We start from the raw sequence: 23,654 nt of genomic DNA, 5'->3' as shown, positions 1-23,654 counted from the left end.
AGTCTCCTGAGCCTGGTTTTATTCTCATCTGAGTTTAAACCATTTTAGCCTTGGGATCTAACTTTAACAGAACTAATGTCGATACCTTTGGGTTTCTAACCTATTTGGCTTTTGCCTATGTTTTATATCTCAGGGTTTACTCTCGGGTTTTTAACCCACTTGGCTTTTGCCAATGGCCTTTATACCCTGAGTTTAGTCGGTACCCTTAGGTTTCTAACATATTTGGCTTCTGCCGGTTTTTTACCCCAAGTTAAATCAACACCCTCGGGTTTTTAACCTATTTTGGCTTTTGCCATATGATTTTCTACCCGTGGGTTTCGTTGATCGGTTAGGCTTGCCTGTTTTCTGTTTTAACCTTGTTGGGCCCGTACGCATGCCTTCCTTAGCACCTCGGGATTCTTTTCCCTGGTTTCACTTATTGGCTTTCAGCTTATCGGCCTGCTTCTAGGTTCGTCCCAATTTTGAGTTCCTTGATAGGTCGTAGATATGTAGATGTTCAGGTCGAAGATATGTAGATATTTATATGATGCCCCCTGCTTGAGAAATTTATTTCAGAATGAACATAAGAACTCAAGTATCACGTCGAATGTCGAATACTTTATTAGTAGGAAAATCGTCCTGTCGAAGATTTGGTTACAATAAGCTTAGTTGGTCCAAATAATGGAGAAAAATGTCTAGAAATATGTCGAACTAGTGGTAGTATCTTTTAAGGTGTTGTGCGTGCCATGGGTGTAGTAAGGCCTTCCCCCGCTGGTCTTCTAAAGCATAAGTGCCTATTCGCACTACTTTAGTGATTTTGTATGGGCCCTCCCATGTTGGCCCGAGCGCACCGCTAGTTGAATCTTTTGTATTGGGCATAACCTTTCTTAACACCAAATCACCTTCTTTAAAGTCACGTTTCTTGACCTTCGAGTTGTAGTATCGAGCTATTCGATTTTTGTATTCAGCCGTTCGTAGTCGTGCTGTTTCTCGATGTTCTTCTAATAGGTCGAGGTTGAGCTTTACGGATTCGTTGTTGTCAAGTAGAGTGAACTGCTCTACCCTTGGGGAAGGGAGTCCGATCTCGACTGGCACTACCGCTTCAGAGCCAAATGATAATGAAAATGGCGTTTCTCCTGTCGAAGTACAAGGTGTCGTTCTGTATGCCCATAATGCGTTGGGAAGTTCCTCTGCCCACAACCCTTTGAGCTTTTCTAATCTGGTCTTCAGAGTTCTTTTGATAACTTTGTTGACTGCTTCAACCTGCCCATTAGCCTGCGGATGTGCTGGCGAGGAACAGATGTGCTTAATGCCCAACTCCCTGAAAAATTCTCGAAAGGCAGCATTGTCGAACTGCTTCCCATTATCACTGATAATGGCGTAGGGTATTCCGAAGCGGCAAATTATGTTCTTCCAGATGAAGTAGGTGACCTTTTTCTCAGTAATTGTCGCTAGGGCTTTGGCTTCGGCCCACTTAGTAAAATAATCGACTGCCACTACTGCAAATTTGGTCTGGCCCTTTCCTAGTGGGAGAGGCCCTATAAGGTCTATTCCCCACTGAGCAAAGGGCCATGGACTCATTATGCTTGTCAGAGGCTCTGGCGGTTGTCTAGGTACGGTTGCAAACCGTTGGCATTTGTCGCATTTTTTGGTGAATTGCTTCGTGTCATTCAGCATGGTCGGCCAGTAGTACCCTTGTCGAATTATTTTATGACTTAGGGATCGTGCTCCAGAATGGCTCCCACAAACACCCTTATGTATCTCTCTCATGACGTAGTTGGCTTCATCGGGCGTTAGAAATTTTAAAAGCGGCAACGAGTAGCCTCTTTTGTACAGATTGTCATCTTTAAGCACATATCTGACCGCTCGTCGTTGTAGCTGCTAGGCCTCTATCTTTTCGGTAGGCAGGATCTCATCTTTCAAATATTTGATCAAAGGGCTCTTCCAGTTTTCTTCTGGTTGCCCTTGATTGTCGATATCCATGACTTCCTGAGCTTCTATGCTTGGCTCGGGTAGAATCTCGACCGGTACAGTTCTGCCTAAGTCGGTTTCATAAGCCGCAGCTAGTCGAGCTAACGCATCGACGTTGACGTTTTGAGCACGTGGAATTTGTCGAATCTCATATTTTGAGAACTGGTCGAGCTGGTTTCTTACCTGTGAAAGGTATTTCGCCATTCACGGTTCTCTAGCCTGGAACTCCTCTTTCACCTGACCCACAATCAGCTATGAATCACTAAGTATTAGTATGTTCCTGACCCCAACGTACCTGGCCACTTTTAGTCCTGCTAGTAGAGCTTCGTACTCGGCTTCGTTGTTGGATGCATGAAAGTTGAATCGCAGCGCATATTCGAATCTTTCTTTATCTGGAGAGATTAGTAGGAGTCCTGCCCCGCATCCCCGAAAATTTGAGGACCCATCTACGTAGAGTGTCCAGAGTTGTTCTTCCTCAACCACTTGTGGGTCGATACTATATACTTGAGGCTCTGTTGGTGTTAATTCCGCTATGAAGTCTGCCACAACCTGCCCTTCATGGCAGTTCTTGACTTACAGTGAATGTCGTACTTGCTGAGCTCTACAGCCCACTTTACCAGTCGTCCAGAAGTTTCTGGCTTTTGTAAGATCTGTCGTAAGGGAAAGTTGGTGAGGACCATTATTTTGTGAGCTTGGAAATACGGGCGTAGTCTCCGAGCTGAAGTGACCAATGCCAATGCCAGCTTCTCCATTGGTGGGTATCTAAGTTCTGCATCTACCATTGCTTTGCTTGTGTAGTAAATTGGGGACTGTCGTCCATCTTCTTCCTTTATTAACGCGGAACTCACCGCAGTGTTGGATACAGCTAAGTATAAGTAGAGCTCATCACCCACGATCGGCTTTGCGAGGAGTGGAGCTGCCCCTAGGTTTTGTTTCAGCTCCTTAAAGGCAGCCTCGCACTCTTCCGTCCATTCAAATTGTCCTTTCTTCCGTAAGATTTTGAAGAATGGTAGGCACTTGTCAGTGGAACGGCTAACGAATCTGTTGAGTGCTGCTATCCTTCCATTGAGTCCCTGCAGCTGCTTTAGAGTTTTAGGTGGATCCATCTCCAGAACAGCTTTGATCTTATCTGGATTGGCTTCGATTCCCCTTTGGTGCACTAAAAATCCCAGGAACTTGCCTAAGGTCACTCCAAACGTGCATTTGGTGGGATTCAACTTCATCTTGTACTTTCGCAAGATGTCGAACGCTTCTGCCAAATCCTCCTCGTGTCGCTCGTTCTTTCGACTCTTTACCAGCATGTCGTCTACGTAGACTTCCATATTTTTGCCGATTAAGGCTGCAAACCTCCGATTCACCATTCGTTGGTAGGTTGCACCTGCATTCTTTTATCCAAACGGCATCACGGTGTAGCAATACAAGCCTCGACTCGTGACAAAAGAGGTTTTCTCCTGATCCGGTACATGCATCTTGATTTGATTATATCCAGAGTAGGCATCCATGAAACTCAATCTTTCATGTCCTGCAGTGGCATCAACCAGTTGATCTATTCGAGGCAAAGGAAAAGAATCCTTTGGACAGGCCTTATTTAGGTCCGTGAAGTTGATGCACATTCTCCATTTGCCGTTTGGCTTCTTTACCAGCACCACGTTGGATATCCACTGGGGATAATGTACTTCCCGAATCAAGTCTGTTTTCAGTAGCTCATCCACCTGTTCAGCTACAATCTCGTTCCTTTCTTGGTTGAACACGCGACGCTTCTGTTTCACTGGCTTACAGCTCTCGTCGACGTTGAGTCGATGTACCATAACTCCTCGGTCAATTCCCGGCATGTCCTCCGGTGACCATGCGAACACATCGGCGTTGCTTCTGAGGAAGTTTATAAGGCTTTCTCTCTCCTCACTCCCCAACTTGGTTCCGATGTTGACCCGTCGATCTTCGGCTGTCAGAGGGACAGATTCTACCTCCTCAGCCGGTTCTCCCCTGTCAAGGGGGATCGAATTAAGTCGATGACCAGGGCTCGACCTTGCCTCCCCCGAAAGGTCTGTCACTTTAATCAGGCCCGCCACTGGTTCTCCCTTATCAAGGGTGGTCGGATTAAGTCGATAACCAGGGCTCGCCCTCGCCTTTCCCAAGAGGTCTGTCGCTTTATTCAGGCCCGACACTGGTTCTCCCCCGTCAAGGGTGGTCGGATTAAGTTGACGATCAGGGCTCGGTCTTGCCTCATCTAAGTGATCGGCCGCTTCTTTCAGGCTCTTCTCTTCGAAGCACCGATGGCTCTCATCAGGATTCATGTCGCTTTCGGACCAAGTCGATGATCAGGGTTTCGTCCTACCTCGCCTGAATGGTCGGCCACTGCACTCTACACGCCTTGGATCGAAATTTCACCTCAGATCAGGATTTTGCTTCGACGAAACTCGTTTTGCTGTATCGTCCCCACAGACGGCGCCAATTGTTGATGCGTGGATTTCGGTTCTCCGGTTCACTACCTCGCATCCACCAAACTTGTTGATCCGGGACTAGTACCTGCAAAACCAAATCGAGCTAAACTGGTGTGACTCTAGTCACACGGGCTCCGATGCTTATGTTAGCAAGATAATAACGTAAATGTAGTCAACTTTAGATGCCCCTACCTCTAAGGCTGGATCGCTACTTATAGTCGTTAGGTTGTTCCAAAACTTTCTACAGGTAGCTAACCCCAATTTCGTTGGCGGGCCTGGGCGAAAGCGTGGACCGAAGACGAAGGGTCGCTGGAGGGCCGTGGGCCGAGCCACGAGTCGGGACCGAGCCCCGGGTCGGGACCGAGCCCCGGGTCGGAACCGAGCACCGGGCCGGGACCGAGCCCTTCGTGGCTCAGTGGGCTTCCCTCCGGTCGCTTTCCTCGTTCTCTGCCCCGGCGTTAGTTCACTCTTTGGGCCGGCCCGTTATGTCACGGGCCGGTCTTCCCCAATCAGACTTCAACTCCTTGTCTCGTTTCGGGTCATTTTTGTTCTCCATAACACTGATTAGAAAAATTATTGAGGTTGCGGCACTCCAACGGAGTGTTGCATCAGGATGCATTTACAAAATAACGGGAAATACTCTTTTGGTCCATGAGGTTTGGAGTTGTACCCATAAAATTTCAAAAGAGACACCTTTAATTCCTAAGGTCTGGAAAATGTTCTTAAATAGTCCTTGAAATTAATTTGACTGTAACTTAAAAGTTAATTTTTTTTATTTGTTTTCTTTTGTAATTTGTTATAAGTATTTTATATATTTATAATCTGTTATAAATATTTTGGACAAAATAAATTATGAAGGACTAATTAATTTTCCTTTTTAAATTGTGCGAATTAAAGGTTGACTACTATGGTGAATAAATTTATATTTTACTTATTCATAGCACAATTTGTCTAATTTCTTTGAATGTTTTGATGCATGAAAAATGCTGCTAAAGTAGTCTCTATCTTATAAATTTGAGCTTTAAAGTTATTAGATGTAGTGTGGTTATTGCTATGCGGATTGTGATCAGCCTAAAAGAAGGTTAAAATTTGGCCAAACTACAAACACAATGCAATAATAAATATGGATAACATAAGGTTGTGTTCTTGAGGTTGTCAGTGGACCCAAAGGAAGGCTATCATCTAAAAGAAATGAATTATTACTGTTTTATCATTGTACTGAGAGTATCACTATCAAATTAACATTTTTGTCTAGAGATTGAATGTAGATGTTGCATTAGGTATCTCACTTGTCATCATAAAGTTATTTACAGTGTCATGAATATTCATATTTATCCTTTGTGACATTATTTACTATATTGAGCTTGTGTTCTTTATACAGCTAAGGTTGCTAATTCTACCAATATGTCCACTCAAGTCAATAACATTCAAATGAGGCTAATTTTAAGGACCGAAAGAAGACATCCAGATAGTACTTGGGTATATGAATTTAGACCTTGCATTAAGGGTAGACCGTCATACTTCAACTGAGGAAAATCCTAATAAGGTTGAAATTAAGAAGTGTGGCAGGTCTAATTGCATGTGTCTAATGATCATGAAGCACTCAATTTCAAAAACGTTTAGAGGCTCTATTATTGAGGGAACATATGCCAAAGGTTTTCTAAAAGAAATGGAGCAGTACCTTACCTCTTCAAGATAAGTTGGTAAAGGAAACATAAGGAAATACATAATGCAAATGTCAAATGTTGCAGCAAAACTTAAGACACTGAAGTTGGAAGTTTCTGAAGACTATTTTGTGCATTTGGTTTTGAACTCTCTTCCAGCAGAGTATAGCCACTTCAGGGTGAGTTAGAACACTCAAAAGGACAAATGGTCCCTGAATGTGCTAATCTCTCACTGTGTTCAAGAGGAAGAGAGGATGCAACGAGAGAAAGATAGAAAGTGTCACATGGCTTCTACCTCAAAGAGTGTAAAGAGAAAGAGAAAGAATGATGTTGTGGAATCTTCTAAGTAGAAAAAGGAAAGGAAACAGGATTTAAGATTCATTTGTTTCTTCTGCAAGAAGACTAGGCATATGAAAAAGCAGTGTGCAATATATGCTACCTTGCTATTGAAGAAAGGTATGTTTCTCTCCCTTGTTTGTTCTGAGATTAATCTAGCTTCTGTACCTATGCATATGAGTGGGTAGATTCAACTGCTACTATTCACATAAGTGAATCTATGTAGAGTTGCATTTGAAGCCAACCGCCAAGTGATGTTGAGGCTTTCATCTACGTGGCTGACGACAATAGGGCAAAAGTAGAAGCAATAGGAACATTTATATTATCTTTGGGAAGTAGTTTTCATTTGGATTTGTTTAAGACTTTTGTTGTTCCATCATTTAGACGGAATTTGATTTCTGTTTCTTCATTGGACAATTTTGGTTATTCTTGTTCATTTGGAATTTGTCCTAAAACTGATACATACTGACATATGTGGACCATTCCGTACAGCTTCATGGAATGGACAACAGTATTTTACCATGTTCATCGATGACTATTCAAGATACTGCTACCTATATTTATTTAATGAGAAATCTCAAGCTCCACATGTTCAAATCTTTTAAAGTAGAAGTTGAACTTCAACTTAACAGGAAAATTAAAAACATCAAATCTGACTATGGAGGAGAATATTATGGTCGATATGATGGATCAGGTGAACAATGTCCAAGGCCCTTTGCGCTTTTCCTTGAACAATGTGACATAGTTCCTCAGTACACGATGCCTGGGAAACCGAGCATGAATGGAGTTGCTGAGAGGCGAAATAGAACTCTTAAAGATATGGTAAGAAGTATGTTTGCTTGTTCTATTGTGTTTGGTGCCCTTAGCTCGTGTATTTGTAATTTATGAACAAATTATTTATTCAATAAAGAGTTATCTTTGCATTACTTGTATTCTAGTAAATTAAGATCCAAGGTTATTTAATGTAATTGGAACAATATATATTTGATATACAGTATATATTTAATATACAATGTATATATTTGATATACATTATATATTTAATATACAATTTACATATTTGATATACAGTATATATTCGATATACAAATTGATAATATTCTAGTAATAACCTAAATGGTCTATAGTACACGGATAAGGTTCGGTACCTTATCCTGGTAATATTAGGGATACGTCCCACTTTTTAACAGTTACAAACGACTCTATCCAGGTCGTTCATGTAGTGACATGCGAGCGGGGGTATCATATGCAATGAGTTTGTATAAGATCGAACCGCGAAATCATTAATCAATAGTTGTAACACCGTTAACTATTTAGATTAATATTTCATAGGATGATCATATAACTCGATCTTAATTCTGAGTGAGTTACGAACTCCTATCTATGAGGGTTTGTCCTTTGATTGGTATGGGTGAGAGTGACCCAGGTTGTCGACTCAACATTCCTACAATTTTGGAGACAGAACCGAGTAGGGAGCTGGGAACGTATCTACACGAGATGGAATTTACCAATTCCCGACTTTAGGGAAGTAGATGAGCGTTCTCTTAAGGACTGACTCTAGGACACCCTCTCACTAGCCCTAAAGGGACTTCCAGTTATTGGTCGGGCCATAACTAGATTCTTCTTTAGAGGATCAGTGGTACTTAAGGTACAAGAAGTAACACAAGGGTAAAACGGTAATTTGACCTAGTTGAGGTTACGAGCACTCGTGAAGGATTGATTTATCGTCAATGTCAATTTTCGTAGACACGAAATATTCTACAGTGAGAGGAGTGCAGCTACAGATCTTTAGTAGAATGATCTACAGTTAACGAATGTTGGTTAATTTGATTAATGAGTTTAATCAATTAACCTCGTATTGTTGGAGCTTTTGATTTGTAGGTCCATTAGGTCCCCTTGCTAGCTCACAACGGGTAAAACAAGGATCAAGATTTTGAGAGAATTTGAAATGTTTAGATTATATATCAGAGAATGTATATAATGTATATTATGATATATTATATATAGTTTAATTTTTAATAAAGATTCAATAATTAAACTATATATGTTATGAGATAAATATTTAAATAGGATTCAAATAATTAATGTTAATTGGATTCATATTAAAACTATATGTGTTGGATTTTATGTCCTAAAACTCATAGTTTGAAAATGCCGAATATACTTTTATCATTCAATAAAGTAGTTATTTAAGGTTTTTAATCAATAAGTAGTTATTGATCCAATAAAATGTTCTTAATAGATCTAAATCCAATAAACTAAGGATCCTAGACTGTTACATGAGACTCAAACTTTATGTAGACACATAAATATGGATCAAGTTTGAGTTAACAGTCTAAATGGTCTATAGTATAGGAATAAGGTTGGGCGCCTAATTCTGGGGACACTATGGATGCAGCCCACTTTGTAGCTAGTACAAACGATGTGATCTTAATTCGTTCATGTGAAGACATGCGAGTGGGGGCATCCCGTGCAAAGAGTTTGCATAAGATCGGACCATGGGATAGTTACTTTTACTTTATAACACCGTTTACTGTCTGAAACTAACTATCTCGACTTTGATGGCCTAGGTAACTTGATCTTATTCCTGAGCTAACTATGAACTTCTGTTTACTCTGGATTATCCTTAGATCTGCATGGGTGAGAGCAGCTCAACAGCGCTGGCTCAATAAGCCTCCCATTGCAGGGATAAGACCAGGTAGATAGCTAGGGACATAGGGTGCAAGAAGAATTCACTTCTACCCAATTTTAGGATAGTAGAGAGGTTGTTCTCTTAAGGGCTGAATCCAGGTCTTGAACAATTGGCGCCACCCTCATCAAAAGGTTTAAGAGGATTTTTTGATTTGATAGTTGGACTACAAATCATTGTTCATTAAAGGATCAGTGGGACTTAAGGAACAAGAGGTAATTACAAGGGTAAAGTGGTATTTTGACCTAGCTGTAATTTCGAACAACTTATGAAGAATCGACTTACCGATCATGGTTATCAAATGGACATAATATATCTACAGTGAGGAGAGTGCAGCTACGGGTTTTAGTGAAGTGACCCGGTAGTTAACGAATGTTGGTTAACTAGGTTAAAGAGTTTAACCGGTTAATCTCGGATCGTTGGAGCTCATGATTTGTAGGTCCATAAGGTCCCCTGGCTAGCTCATATAGGAATAAACTTGTAATAATTTGAAGGAATAATTCGAACCGTACGAATTAGGTTAATCATATGAGATATGATTAAGTAATTGATATATGATATCAAATTGAGAAATTTGGTCAAAATATTTAAATAGGATTTAAATATTAAAATTATGAATGCGGATTCATAATCAGAGGCATGGATTTCATCAAACAGTCGGATTTCGGAAAAAGTCAAATAGTTGACTTTGACCAGAGAAAGTGAAAGGTTGACTAAGAATATTAAAATAATGTTTTTAATCAAGTTGGTAGAAAATTCCACTAATTTGTTGAGTGGAACATTTAAATAATCTAAAAAAATCCACTTTTTGACACTTAACCATGGCATGCATGAGTGGAATGTGTGTTGTAAGCTTTTGGTGAACTTAGACATGTATTTTGACACTTAGTCATGCCATGCATGAGTGGAATATGTGTGTTGTAAGCTTTTTGTGAACTTTGGCATGGAAGAGTTGCATGTAATTTGCCTATTTAAGAGGTCTTTGTTCAAACATTGAAATTTGTTGGAACCTTTGGCCATTTGAGGTTTTTCAAAAAGCTTACATAACTCATTTTAGCTCGATATTTCTCTCAATTTTTCCTTCTCTAAAAAGAGTCCCACCACTCTATTCCAAGCCTTGAGAATAGTTAGGAAGATCTCTTGGTGGTCCTCATTGGAGCTATTTGAAGAAATTTGAAAAGCTACAAAAGTATGTATTTTTCTCTACGTTTCTCTAAGCATCATAACGTATGATCATGCATATTTAATCCTAGGTTGTATTATGCATCTAGATTGTTATTTCGATCCTTGCTCACTTCCGCTGCGCATGTATGTATATTTTTCATCATGTTATACAAGAGAGATGCATTTGAATATGATTTAAATGTATAGTTTTAATTAAATATGTGATATTTAATTAAAAGTAAATAATTAATTGTTAATTATTTATTCATTTATTTAATATTTGGATTTAAATTAATGAATTATTAATTAAATTTATTAAAATAATTAATTATTAAATAGATTAATAATTAATAATTCAATTAATTGATTTCATTAAATTTGTTTATAATTAATTAAATAAAAAGAAGAAGATATCTGGTGTTGAGATTTCCCGTAGATTCAGGAGAAAGTTATAATATATCCAAAAAGATAAGATATCCTGACGGTCTTAGGATTTTCTCTCTCTATAAATATAATAGTAAACTGAATCTCAAAGGTAAGCTAAAAAAACCTCTCAACTCTCTTACTCTCTCAATCTTTTACAATTGGATCCCACAGTCCGGATTCTCAACCGAGAGCCTAAACGAGGAAGATCAAGTGGTGTTGTCTCTGAGATTACACGAAGAATAGTCTTCAAAGATAAAATTCAACATTATTCCCTACTTTATATTTTTCTGTGTTTTATATTTCAAAAGAAATTCAAGAACGTGTTCTACTGTTTCTGCTCTAGGATTCACATCCCCTTCACATTCTTCTTTGTCAAAGTCTCTTTGGGGAGAAGCATTAAAAACCGCAATGTACATACTTAACAGAGTGTCTAACAAAGCAGTAAACAAAACCTCATATGAGCTGTGGATAGGAAAAAGACCCAGCCTAAGATATTTACATATTTGAGGATGTCCAGCGGAAGCAATGCTTGTAGACCAAATAAAAAGAAACTTGACTCAATAACCATAAGTTGCTACTTTGTTGGGTATGTTGAATGCTCTCAGGGGTTTAAGTTCTATAATCCCACTTCAAGAACCTTTTTCGAGATGGGAAATGCTCGATTTCTTAACAATATTGAGTTTGAGGAGAGAAATAAAAGTAGAGATGTTGTCTTTGAAGAAGAAAATGCTACTATTAGGAATGACGTGGTTACCTTACCTACCATTGTTAGTAAAGTAGTTTTAGATAATGACACTCAAGATGAAGTTTCAACATTTGATGTCATTACCTTTCAAGACAACAATGAGGACACATCACTCTACTCTATAGATCAACCTCAACCTACTCAAAAAGTGTCTTAAGAAGATCCACTAGAGATCAAGGAGAAGTGAAATGCCAAATTATTATATTGCATTTCTTCAAGAACATGAGGATAACATTGGCCTTACAGAAAATGATATCAATTTTCAATAGGCAATTAAAAGTTCTAAGACAGATAAGTGGATTGAGGCTATGCAAGATGAGATGAAATCCATGAGAGACAATGACATTTGTGATATAGTTGAGTTGTCTGCAGGAAAGAAACCTATTGGTTGTAAATGAATATTTAAAACCAAAAGGGATTCAAAGGCAATATTAAAAGATATAAAGCACGTCTTTTGCGAAAGGCTTCACTCAAAAGGAAGACATAGATTATAAAGAGACTTTCTCTTTAGTTTCTTCGAAAGACTCTTTTAGAATTATTGTGGCACTGGTAGCACATTTTGACTTAGAGTTACATCATATCGATGTTAAGACGACTTTTCTCAATGGAGACATTGTTGAAACCATTTACATGGAACAACCAGAAAACTTTGAATTAGGAAATCCAAAGTCAATAGTTTGCAAACTAAAGAAATCCATCTATGGACTCAAGCAAGCTTCACGTCAATATATGGTACCACCAATTTCATAATGTCATTACTTCTTTTGGTTTTAAGGCTAATGTAGTTGATGAATGTGTGTACCGTAAGAACAGTGGGGGAAAATATATCTTCCTGTTATTATATGTAGATGACATCTTATTAGCTTTCAATGATTTAAACCTGCTATAAGAAATCAAGAACTTTCTGACAAAGCATTTTGAGATGAAAGATCTTGGAAATGCCTCTTTTGTCTTGGGTATACAAATACTGCGAGATCGTTCTCAAGGTATCTAAGGGTTATCACAAAAAAATTACATTGATAAAGTATTGAGAAGGTGATAACTCTCCAAAAGAGAGTTATTCTGGTGATCATCTGGGTGAAAATGTACATTAAAATGTCAAAGTGTGTCGATTTTAGGTCATAATTAGCACGAATAGTGTTAAAATGTAAATTCTTAGCTAAATATCTTTAATCTTGAGAACTTTGGCCAAAAATAGCATAAACTCGCATATTTGTGGTTCATTTGCACATATTTTTAAAGAAGAGCTAAGAAGAGAAGGAAGTGTTGAACCAGAGAAGAGCAGTCAAAGAATTTTCAAGACGGAGCATATAAAAGCTGGAGCATAGCGATGCCAGAGCATGGAGTGACCTTACAATTAATTCCAAAAACACGGGATTCACTTATGTCCGTACAATTTCCAGTCAGGTGCCCTAAAAACAGGACCCGATATTTAAAGGGTATGTTGCCCTAGCCGACAGACACGCAAATCCCAAGAGAGACAAAAATTGAGAGCTGAAAAGACACGGGAACGGAATATACCCATTTTCTGGAGGAGAGCTGACGCCATAAAAGGGAAGCTCGCTTGCTGGAACGAGCTGACTGCTTCTTCTTCTCTGCCATTTAGCTATTTTTCTACTATGAATTGTATTTCTTCTTCTTCCATTTTTTTTTCTTTACACATTATGAGCTAAACCCCATTTTGGGGAAGATTTACATGTAACTAACTTGAGACCGAACCTCTAGTTGCTACATTTATTTTTAAGCAATTCTGATTTTATTTCTTAATCTTCGCGTCACTATTGGCTGCTGTTTCGTGTATGCGAGCTTTTGTATTGACCCGGAAGGGTTTATGAGTACTGATTTGTTTTGCTTGTGATTAGCGCTTTTCATAGTTATAGGGATACTCAGGAATGTGGTCCCCTAATCATGCCTATAGCTTGGGTTTATTGCTTGGGTATTAGCAACGGGAGTTGTATTTACTCATGTTTGGGGTGTCACGAAAGGGAACCGAGTCGAGCTGGACACTAATAAATGTTAGCTACACTAGAGGGTAGGTTGATAACTTGTGAAAGCATGCTAAATCTCCACCGCCTTTTCCATATCTGTTATTCCCCTGTTATCGCTTTCTATGCTACTGCTTTCATAAGGCTGCATAGTTGATGAAGACCCAAACTACACAGATATTGCTACAGGAATTTGGAATCTCAACTTATTCCAACTCATGGATCTCAATAAGTCGAAATAACTTATACTTCTTTGGCCTACCCCCATGTATAGATCCTATATCAAAGTTTATGTTTTCTAACAGAATTTATAAAAAATAAATAAATAAATAAAGGCGAGGATAAAATTATTAAATTTGTTATCTATGGTGGCGAAATTCGTTTTTTCGTTGCTAAAAGTTTTTCGCGACGAATTTCAAATTTCATCACCAAAGGTCTACTGCGACGAAATTGTTTTCGTCGCTATAGACCTTTGGCAATGAAAATAATTTCATCATTAAGAGAGAGTTTTACCGACGAAATATTGAGCTTTGGCAACAATCTTGTGCATCGGTAAAATTCGAATTTCTTGTAGTGAAAAATATAATTGCTTGGTTATCCAATTCCTCAAGTTTATGTTAGAGCAATCTTGTTAAATCAATCCCTGTGGAGACAATATTTTATTACTTGCTACTACTTTATTGTGATACTTGCACATGCTTTAGCACACGTAGGTTGCTAGATGCAACAGGTACCGATGAAGTCGTAGTACATTTAATTTTGGAGCCTACGTGCCCTACTCATGAGTTGAATAATCAATACGTGACCTTAAAAAAAATTATAGGTATATATAGAGCTTCCTCATTTAACCAATTTCATCAGTCTGACATGGTGATTAATCATACAATAATTGTATCTAAAAAAACCATATAGTTATTATCCCATAAATTTTTTATTTTGATAGTCTGAAATTGTTTTCTCATTGTCGCACTAAATTTTGAGTGGTAAAGGTAGGTAAGGATGTGTGTAAGCAGTAAAAAATTTGTGTCTAGAATCTGCCAGCGTTTGAAAGAATATATAATATCTCATTCGCAAACATCCAATTAGAGGACAGAAAATGAAAAGATCATGCCAGCATGGTTTAAAAAAAATTTTAAATAATTGATAGTAACTACTTATATCCAACAAGGTACACATTTTTTTCGGTGGTTAAATTATATAATAACTTTAAAGCTAAACGTGTTTGACTTGAAACAATCTTAGGTTGGTGATCTCGAAGATTTTTCTTAAGAAGCATATGAAAACCCGTGTTTGGTTGGTAGGGGAGAGCCTTCACTTTTCGAAGGCGATGGATGCCATTTTTTGCTATTTTTCTCACAATTTTATGATAAGCTGATGTGAAATTGAAAAAATCTAGTGCAAAAATCAAAAGAGTTGGAAGGTAGAGCCAATACTATATAACAACATGTGAATGTTACTTGGCATTTGCATTTACATCAATGTCTTTTTTCTAAAAATTGATTAGGGGACTAACATTAGTAACATAATTACTATCAATGCTAAAATTGGAAAAAGAAATAGTGTATAGGAGGAATGGTAGCTAGTATATAATAGGCAAACTAGCCATTGTATTAAAAGATGGAACAAAATATGTTCAATTTTGGACAACCATGACAACTCCTAAATCCATGTCATGAGAGATAAAACTTTTCATTTTTAGATTCATGCTTTTCTAGTATTAAAGTTAACTCGAGAAATCTGTATAGACGTGCTCAATTGAGTGAAAATTTTGAATTAGATCATGCTATTTGAAATTCTAGGGAGTAATTTTTTCGTAGTAGTCCAAAGGGATTTAGTTTTGGGCATGCTTCGTTTGCTTTGTTGTTCTTCTTTAGACACATTTGATATGGTGTTAAAACATTGGTCTGAGATATCTTTGCAACCTAAAGTTTTGGTTAAATTACAAAATTGTGTACAAAATTTTGATAACAAAATGAATATATACGTTGCAAACTTACAATATTAATTGCCACTTATTTTATTATTACACACTCTTTCTTCCATTTGTTTGGCATGTCCAATAAGCTCAATGTGAATCTCACACCATTATTTAGTCAACAATTTCAACAAAACATAGACTATATACATATAATTAGAGTTCAAAATTTAGCATGGTAATCAAAACATTTTTAAAGTTTAAGAAACTAAACAAAACACAATCACGTTCAAAGTTCACGACCAAAATTATTTGATGCGTTTGTAATGCAGGTTCGACATCTTAAGATTAGGAATATCAAACCTGAAATTTAAGTTTGGCATCCTGATATATAAAACCCACGAATTCATCCAAAACAAATCAAAAGCCTTAACAAACCCACGACACAAACATGAATTCGACATCATAAGCCAAACCGTGACACGGAACACATAACCTAACATGTAATACCCAATCAAACCCCACTATTTTCCTTCAAAATTAGACCTTTTGTGAATGTGAAAAGAAGAAACTAGTGGGAGAAAATGGTAAGTAAGTAAAGTAAAAACTAGAGAGCACCCGAAATGGTACACAAAACAAATTATATCAAAACCACTGTCGCTCTCTGTTTGGTGGGCAGAGAGATGGAGAAGCCGCCTGCCAGAAGAGTACCAAAGGCCCATCGCCTCAGGTGAGGTCCTAAAAAAGATGGTCACATACCCTAAACTCACCAATTTAAGGCCACTTTTCAACCCCAAAACTCCCCTTTCAAACAGAAACTCTGCGCCCCCCCCCCCCCCCCCCCCCCCCCCCCCCCCCCCGAAATTAGGATAAAAGGACACCCCCCTCTCTCTCTCCTCTCTCTAAATGGCAAATTAGGGTTTTTTTGCCTTTTGGGATCTCTGCTTCATTCCTTGAGTTCAGCCATTGGTGAGACTTGAGAGTGAGACTTTTTTTTTCTTTTTTTTTTTTCTTTTTTGGTTTAAGGGATTTTTCATGTGAGAATGATGCGGTTTTTTCCCACTTTCTCCGACATTTCAGGTACTTTCTGTTCTTCGAAACCAGTGCCTTAAAAGAAGAACCCAAAAGAAAAAAAAGAAAAAAAGAAAATGCTTGATTACGAATGGGGAACGGACCCGTCGCCGATCATCCTCTCCGGCGAAGAACCCGAACCCGCGTTCGTCGCCGGCGGCCACTTACCCCCTTTCGGCACTCTCCTCGCGCCGCCGCCGGCGGTCTTCTCCCACCAGTTCAGCCCCCACTTGGGCGGCGGCTTCTACGAGCACCACCCACAGAGCTACCCCGTTCCTCCTCCGTACGGTCCGGTCGGCGGCGGCGGCGGGGGGGAGTTCGTGGTGGTGGCGAAGAGCGAGGAGGTGGTTCCGGCGGCGGAGTTGGCGGCGAGGATTGGTCTGAACTTGGGGGGGAGGACGTACTTCTCGACGGAGGAGGAGGAGTTCGTGAACCGGCTGTACCGGCGGTCGAGAAGCGGGGCGGGCGAACCGGGTTCGGGGATCTGGGTCCGGTGCCAGGCGGAGGGGTGCAATGCGGATCTGAGCCAGGCGAAGCACTACCACCGACGCCATAAGGTCTGCGAATTTCACTCCAAAGCCTCCACCGTCGTCACCGCCGGTTTGACTCAGAGGTTCTGTCAGCAATGCAGCAGGTAATTCCCTAAACTGCCCCTCAACAACCTCACTCCCCCACTCAATTATTTTAAATATTTATATATGCTTTTTGGTTTCCCATCCAACGGTGTGGATTGTCGGTCGTTATTGTTGCTAAAGTTTACACCTATCTAAGTGTTCTATGATTATTTATTAGCAGAAAGAAAGCTAATTTGAACTCATTAGCAGTTAAAAAGATATTTTGGAAGTGATGGTAGAATGAGTAATTTAAAAAAAAAAAGATTTAAACATAATTGATTTTCTAAAATCATTATGTAAGTGATATCTTAAAAATCAATTTAGTTTGTGTTTGGAAGTGATTGTACGAGGAGTGATTTTAAAAAAATAGATTTGAGTATAATTGATTTTTCAAAATTTTCATCAGTTATTTTAAACTTTTCTAAAATTAATTTTTAAATTTTCCAAACATGATCGGTGGAAGGGGAAATGATTTTGACAACAAAAATTATTTTGATCATGCTAAAATCACTCTAAAACACATCCGGACACTTTTGAGTGCACAGATGAAAACTTTATCCATTATTTTTAACCATAACCTCTTCAAGTTAGTGGTTGTTTGGAAGTCATGATTAAATTAGTGATTTAAAAAAAAGATTTTAGTATAATTGATTTTCCAAAATCAGCATCCACGGAATATTAAGAAACAATTTAAAGTGATTTTTAAGTTTTTCCAAAATCATTTTTTCTATTTGCTAAAATGATCGATAGAAAGGAAAGTGATTTTGACAATGGTAAAAATAATTTTGATCATACTAAAGTCACTCTCAAACACACCCATCGTTAAAAGTAGTCAAAATATTTTTCTAAATTGTAGTATTTAAAAAAGAAAAACTATATATCAAATTAGAAATTAGATAATTTTTACCCTACAAGCAGAAATGACCTAAATGCCCCTTGTAGTGGTCAATGATTGGTTGGCCGTACCAGGGAGGAAATCCCGAGGGTAATTCCGTCCGTAGAAAAACTCCCTGCAGTTTTCAGGTTTGACGGTGGCCCTTCACAAAAGCCCTAGAGCAGCTTTCCTCAAATAGGTACACGTTCACCTGAAATGTCCGAAATACCCCCACCCCTTACACTATCGGGATAATGATTGCCCTTCCGTACAAGAAGGAAATCCCGAGGGCATTTGCGTCCGTAAATGTCGACAGCCCTTTCAGGAGACTCGTTCATTGCACTTGGCATTTTCGTACATTTCGTTCGCGCTTTGTTTGCTAGGGAGAGGACTTCATTTATTAACCCCATCACAAAACGTGACAAAATTACCCTTTTTTTTTCTAATATATCAAAGAAAAGTTTAGAACGGAGTCTATCCTGATATAACTCAACTTTAGTCGGAAGTTTGAATATTTACTTCTACCATTGTAACGTGATAAATTTCTTGAAAGACGTTTGGTAACATTCATATTTATCGTTTCTTTTCTTTCAATTTCAAAGGTGTTTGATAATTATTTCTTGTTTCTTCATTTCAATTTTAGTTTTTGGTTTATCAAATACATAATTAGAAATACTACTTTATCGTTTTCTTAGAACAAATAATAATTAATTACTCAAAGATTAATTATAGGATCAAAATTGTTAATTTTTTTAAAAATAATTTTCACGGTTATTTTATTTTTTAATTTGATATTTAGAGAAAAAAATAATTACAAAATAAAGTTTAATCTTTTCAATAGAAAAGAAAGAATTAATAAACACAATTATATTTTGTCTTCATTGAAAAAGAGAAAAAGACAACAAAAAAACAAAAAACAAAAACGTGATTAACCATGTGCTTACGGAGTATTTTATTATTATATATAAAAGAAAAGAAAAAGCGTTTTATTTTGGGTGGAGTATTTTATTATAGGTTTCATGTGCTGACGGAGTTTGACAACGGAAAACGGAGTTGCCGGAAAAGATTGGCGGATCACAACCGTCGACGGCGGAAGACGACTCAGCAATCCAATCAAGGAAGCCCCAATTCGCAGCCTTTTGAAACTACTTCTCCAACTGATGCTGCTGCAAGTACGTGTTTTTTATTTTTTTTTAAGTAAAATAAAGAATTTGGTCCAATAATTTAGGTATAATTTTAATTTAATCTTTATAACTTTCATTTTGCCCGGTGGTTTGAGTTTAAGTTTCTATTTGGTCTCAATAATTTTTTTTTAAATCTCAGTTTTAATTTGACTCTCCTTAATATATTTTAAATTATATTTAAAGATTATGCTACTTATAATTTTTCAATTTTTTGCTTAAATGTGGACATGAGAATCGAACCTCCGACCACAAAAGAAATAATAAAATACCTACCTTATCTAATGAACTATGCTCGTGTTAGTTTTCAAAATATAAATTAAAAGAATAAAAGAATAATGAAATGAAAACATAATAAGAGCCCGATGCTGATTTTAAATTTTAATAATTTTTCATTTATAAATATAAAATACACCAATTATTTATGTATTATTTTTAGTACAATAAATTGAGGGTACGAGACTGGTTTGAAGCTCTGACCTCGAAGGAAAGAGTAGATGTCAATTATTGCACTAACCCATTATTTAGAAGGAATTCCAACCTAACTTAATTGGAATTAGAAACTCCTCTGGGATACTAGGTCTAAACTCTCATTTCCATATTGAATTTATTGGACTACTTTAATTTATTTTTTTATGCAATAGAAACAATGATAATTAAAATATGTGAAACAAAAATTAATATGATCATTTTATTTTTATTTATTATATAATTAATCTAATCATGCGCAAATATGGATAGGGTCAACGGTGGACTCGACAAGTCAATCATCGTGGTCGGTAACGATGGCAATGTCTCCACCACAAATGTCACTGGACCGCCTTAACCAACGATCATATTAGGCAACGACTTCATTAGTTTCAAACTTTCTATCATTCTCAAGGTTTTGGATGACTATGACGAACACGTAAGAGAAAGAGTAGGAATAACAAAGAGAATAATGATTTGGGTTGGTCGTAGCTAGCTATTAACCTTCTATAATTTAGTTTTTAACAACATTCTCAGCTTTGTAATATGAATTGTGGATTTAGTAGTAGTATTTCATTGGTTCCAATGACTTTCTATGATAATTTTTTTGAGAAATTTAAAATGATTAGCTTCATTTAGATGTATATATGATGATCTAAAAAATAACCACAAATATAAAGAAGATTTAAATAAATGTTTATCAATAGATTTTTATTTAATTTGTATGATATTTATAATGTATCATGAGAGGGAGTTTGGTATGAATATTAGAGTGATGAAAAGTGTTTTTAACAAATCACAATTACTTTAAAATATTTTTTATGTTGTCTGGTTAAATAATAAAAATTAATTTTAAAAGTAGGTAAGAAAAACACTTAATTAGTATTTATTTCAAAATGTGTATAAAATAAATGTTTCATTATCTCAAACTCAACCGTTGGATTAATAAATTTTTCATAAATAAATTACAAAGAATTCTGCTCCAAACATGTTATGTGTGAAAATTATATCTGAGGTGGGATCACGAAAACAACACGAGCCGAAAGGCTAAGGTGAATGTCCGATCTTGTGAAGTATATAAGGTTACCGAACCACCCCGTCAAACTCTACTTGAGGTAGTCAAACCTGCAGGCCAAGTCAATGAAACAGTTCGAACTGGTCTAGTTGATCCAACTCAAGAAGACTCGTATAAATAAGAGGAGAGACTCTCGAAAATTTTTAATTACATTAGACATCAAAATATATTCGACTTAACATTATACGGATGTGCAAATTTCTTTGTCCAGACGTGTTCGCTAAACCTATATATTAATGTTAGGGATTGAAACAAAATAAAAAAGGAAAAGGAAAATCGTGGCTACGGACGAAAAGGAAAAAATAAAAGAAAAAGAAAAAGAAAAATAATTTGAAATATTCCAAGAAAGTTGTCTGTTTGGTGTCAGAGAAAGTTGGTCAAAAAACGGTGGTGGATTGCTCTGCTTTCCCGGAAAGTTGCGGTGAACTGAACTGAACTGGTCAAAAAGTTTACAAATCAAATTAACGGACACGAAAATTTTAGGTCTTTTTTTTGGTACATTTTTTTTTAAGATTTAGTTAATCAAATACACATTCAATAAAATATTAAATTCAATCTAACATATATTATCGACCATTAGAAGTGTATATATATATAAAAGATTCTATAAAATCTCAATTTGATTGAAATGTAGATGGAAATATCAATAAAATGTCAATATCGATAGATATTATCTTGGAAAGATTATAGAAAAAAAAAAGTTTGTAAATCTTTTAAATTAAAAAGTAATCTTTCACTATTTCTAAATAAGTTAACAATGATTAATATTAATATTATGTCTATCTTTTATATTTTTTCGTTTTTTTTCAATACTATGGAAATGTTAATTTACCCTCCATGTTGATAGTGAACTTGTGGACACGTGGAAATATCGATTGAGATGTCGACAAATATTTCATACCCTATATATGTGTGTATGTATTAATTCTATGCTTAGATTGATTAATGAAAATAATAATTATACAAAATTTGTAACATATATATTCTTTTTTTAGTATAATAAGTGGGGTGAAGGATTCAAATTCACAACCTTTAGAACTAAGATAGATGTCTAAATAGGTTGGTGTAATAGAAAAATGCTTATCGCAAGTGTATGAGTCAAGTTTTAATAAAAATGGTAAGTAATTACCGATATCGTCCACTGGATTGGGTTTCTAGTCACTCAAGTACTACAAATATTATTGTTCAATTTTATCTAGAGAAACAATAAAGAATTTCTTTTGAAAGACAAATATCAAATAACAAAGCGACTAAAATACTCTAAGGAAAACTTTTATGAAGAACAGGTCCTAGGGAAATGATTTCACCAACTGAACCTACAAGCAGACAAATTAAACACGCAAAAATTGAATATTGCAATTAATCTATAAGTTAAAAAATCATCAATCATAATTGTCTCTCCCAAGCACAATTAATTCTCCCACTTATTAAGAATATAATAATCACTTGCCTGCATAGGGTTAGGCTGCACTGCTATTTATAGCTGTGAGAGTGGTTCCAGAACCTTCTGTAGTTGACCCTAATTCGGAGTTGCGAGGCCCAATGATCAGCCTCGGCCCCGAATAGATGTGTTTAACCTCCTGATGTAGATCCGAGCGGAGGAGGCCCACATGGTATCTTGGCCTGAAGGCGATTGTTGAGAGTAGGCGCCTCGGCGCTAGGTCGTCCTTTGGGCCGGCCAGTTACGCCGCGGGCCAGTCTCCCTCAGTCGATGATCTCAAGCTTCAATTTCTTGTCTCGTTTCGGGTCGTTTTTGTTCTCTATAACAATGGTCCTCACTTTCAAAACAGAGGACTAATAATTGTATCAAGATCTTTGTTTTGAGAGTACCTGTTGCTTGTCGTTACCACGAGATCATTCTATAGCCTAATTTATATATATATCAGTGGCTAATAATGTCAAGGTTTCTAACGCACAGAGCTTCTACCAAAAGCTTTTGATCCAATTTTGGATTTTAGCTGCTTGGTTTCTGTCACTGGTTTTGTACCTTGAGCTTGTCGATACTATTCATGATTTGGAAGTTTTTTCCAATTTTCGTTGGCCATAATCAAGTCTCCTGAGCCTGGTTTTATTCTCATCTGAGTTTAAACCGTTTACTTTTGGCCTTGGGATCTAACTTTAACAGAACTAATGTTACCTTTGGGTTTCTAACTTGTCTGACTTTTTATGCCAAACAGTTTTATGTCCTGTATTTTTCTGCTTTAGTTTTGACCATGCTGAGCCGTTACTGGCTTTTTGCCTGTTTGGCTTGCTTCTAGATGTGTCCCAATTTCGAGTTTCTTGATTGGTCGTAGATATGTAGATATTCATATGATGCTCCCTGCTTGAGAAATTTATTTCAGAATGAACATAAAAACTCAAGTACCACATCGAATGTCGAAGACTTTATTAGTAGGAAGATCGTCCTGTCGAAGATTTAGTTACAATAACCTTAGTTGGTCCAAATAATGGAAAAACATAAAAATGTATAGAAATATGTCGAACTAGTGGTAGTATCTTTTGAGGTGCTGAGCGTGCCATGGGTGTAGTAAGGCCTTCCCCCGTTGGTCTTCTAGAGCATAAGTGCCTGCTCGAACCACTTTAGTGACTTTGTATGGGCCCTCCCATGTTGGCCCAAACGCCCCGCTAGTTCAATCTTTGGTATTAGACATAATATTTCTTAGCACTAAATCACCTTCTTTAAAGTCACGCTTCTAAACCTTCGAGTTGTAGTATCGAGCTATATGAGTTCGTAGTCGTGCTGTTTCTCGATGTTCTTCTAATAGGCCGAGGCTAAGCTGCACGGACTCATTGTTGTCGGGTAGACTGAACTGCTCTACCCTTGGGGAAGGGAGACCAATTTCCACTAGCACCACTGCTTCAGAGCCAAATGACAGTGGAAATGACGTTTCTCCCGTCGAAGTACAAGGTGTTGTTCTGTAGGCCAATAATGCATTGAGAAGCTCCTCTGCCCACAACCCTTTAAGCTTTTCTAATCTGGTTTTCAAAGTTCTTTTGATGATTTTGTTGACTGTTTCAACCTGCTCATTAGCTTGCAGATGTGCTGGCGAGGAACA

The 23,654-nt window shown here is 37.2% G+C and overlaps 1 protein-coding gene across 1 annotated transcript; it reads left to right on the top strand.

Annotated features, from left to right (window-relative positions):
• The first annotated feature begins 16,196 nt into the window (after window positions 1–16,196).
• SPL8 (squamosa promoter binding protein-like 8) lies at window positions 16,197–20,109 on the top strand. The gene is made up of 3 exons (XM_022301768.2): window positions 16,197–17,020; window positions 18,889–19,046; window positions 19,797–20,109. The coding sequence occupies exons 1-3, from the start codon at window positions 16,464–16,466 to the stop codon at window positions 19,895–19,897; spliced, it is 816 nt and encodes a 271-aa protein (XP_022157460.2). The 5' UTR covers window positions 16,197–16,463; the 3' UTR covers window positions 19,898–20,109.
• Window positions 20,110–23,654: the final 3,545 nt, after the last annotated feature.

The sequence above is a fragment of the Momordica charantia genome, assembly GCF_013281855.1.
Source record: "Momordica charantia cultivar OHB3-1 chromosome 7 unlocalized genomic scaffold, Mcharantia_2.0 BLBB01000007.1, whole genome shotgun sequence".
NCBI classification, from domain to species: domain Eukaryota; kingdom Viridiplantae; phylum Streptophyta; class Magnoliopsida; order Cucurbitales; family Cucurbitaceae; genus Momordica; species Momordica charantia.
This window is presented reverse-complemented; position numbering and strand designations above follow the sequence as displayed.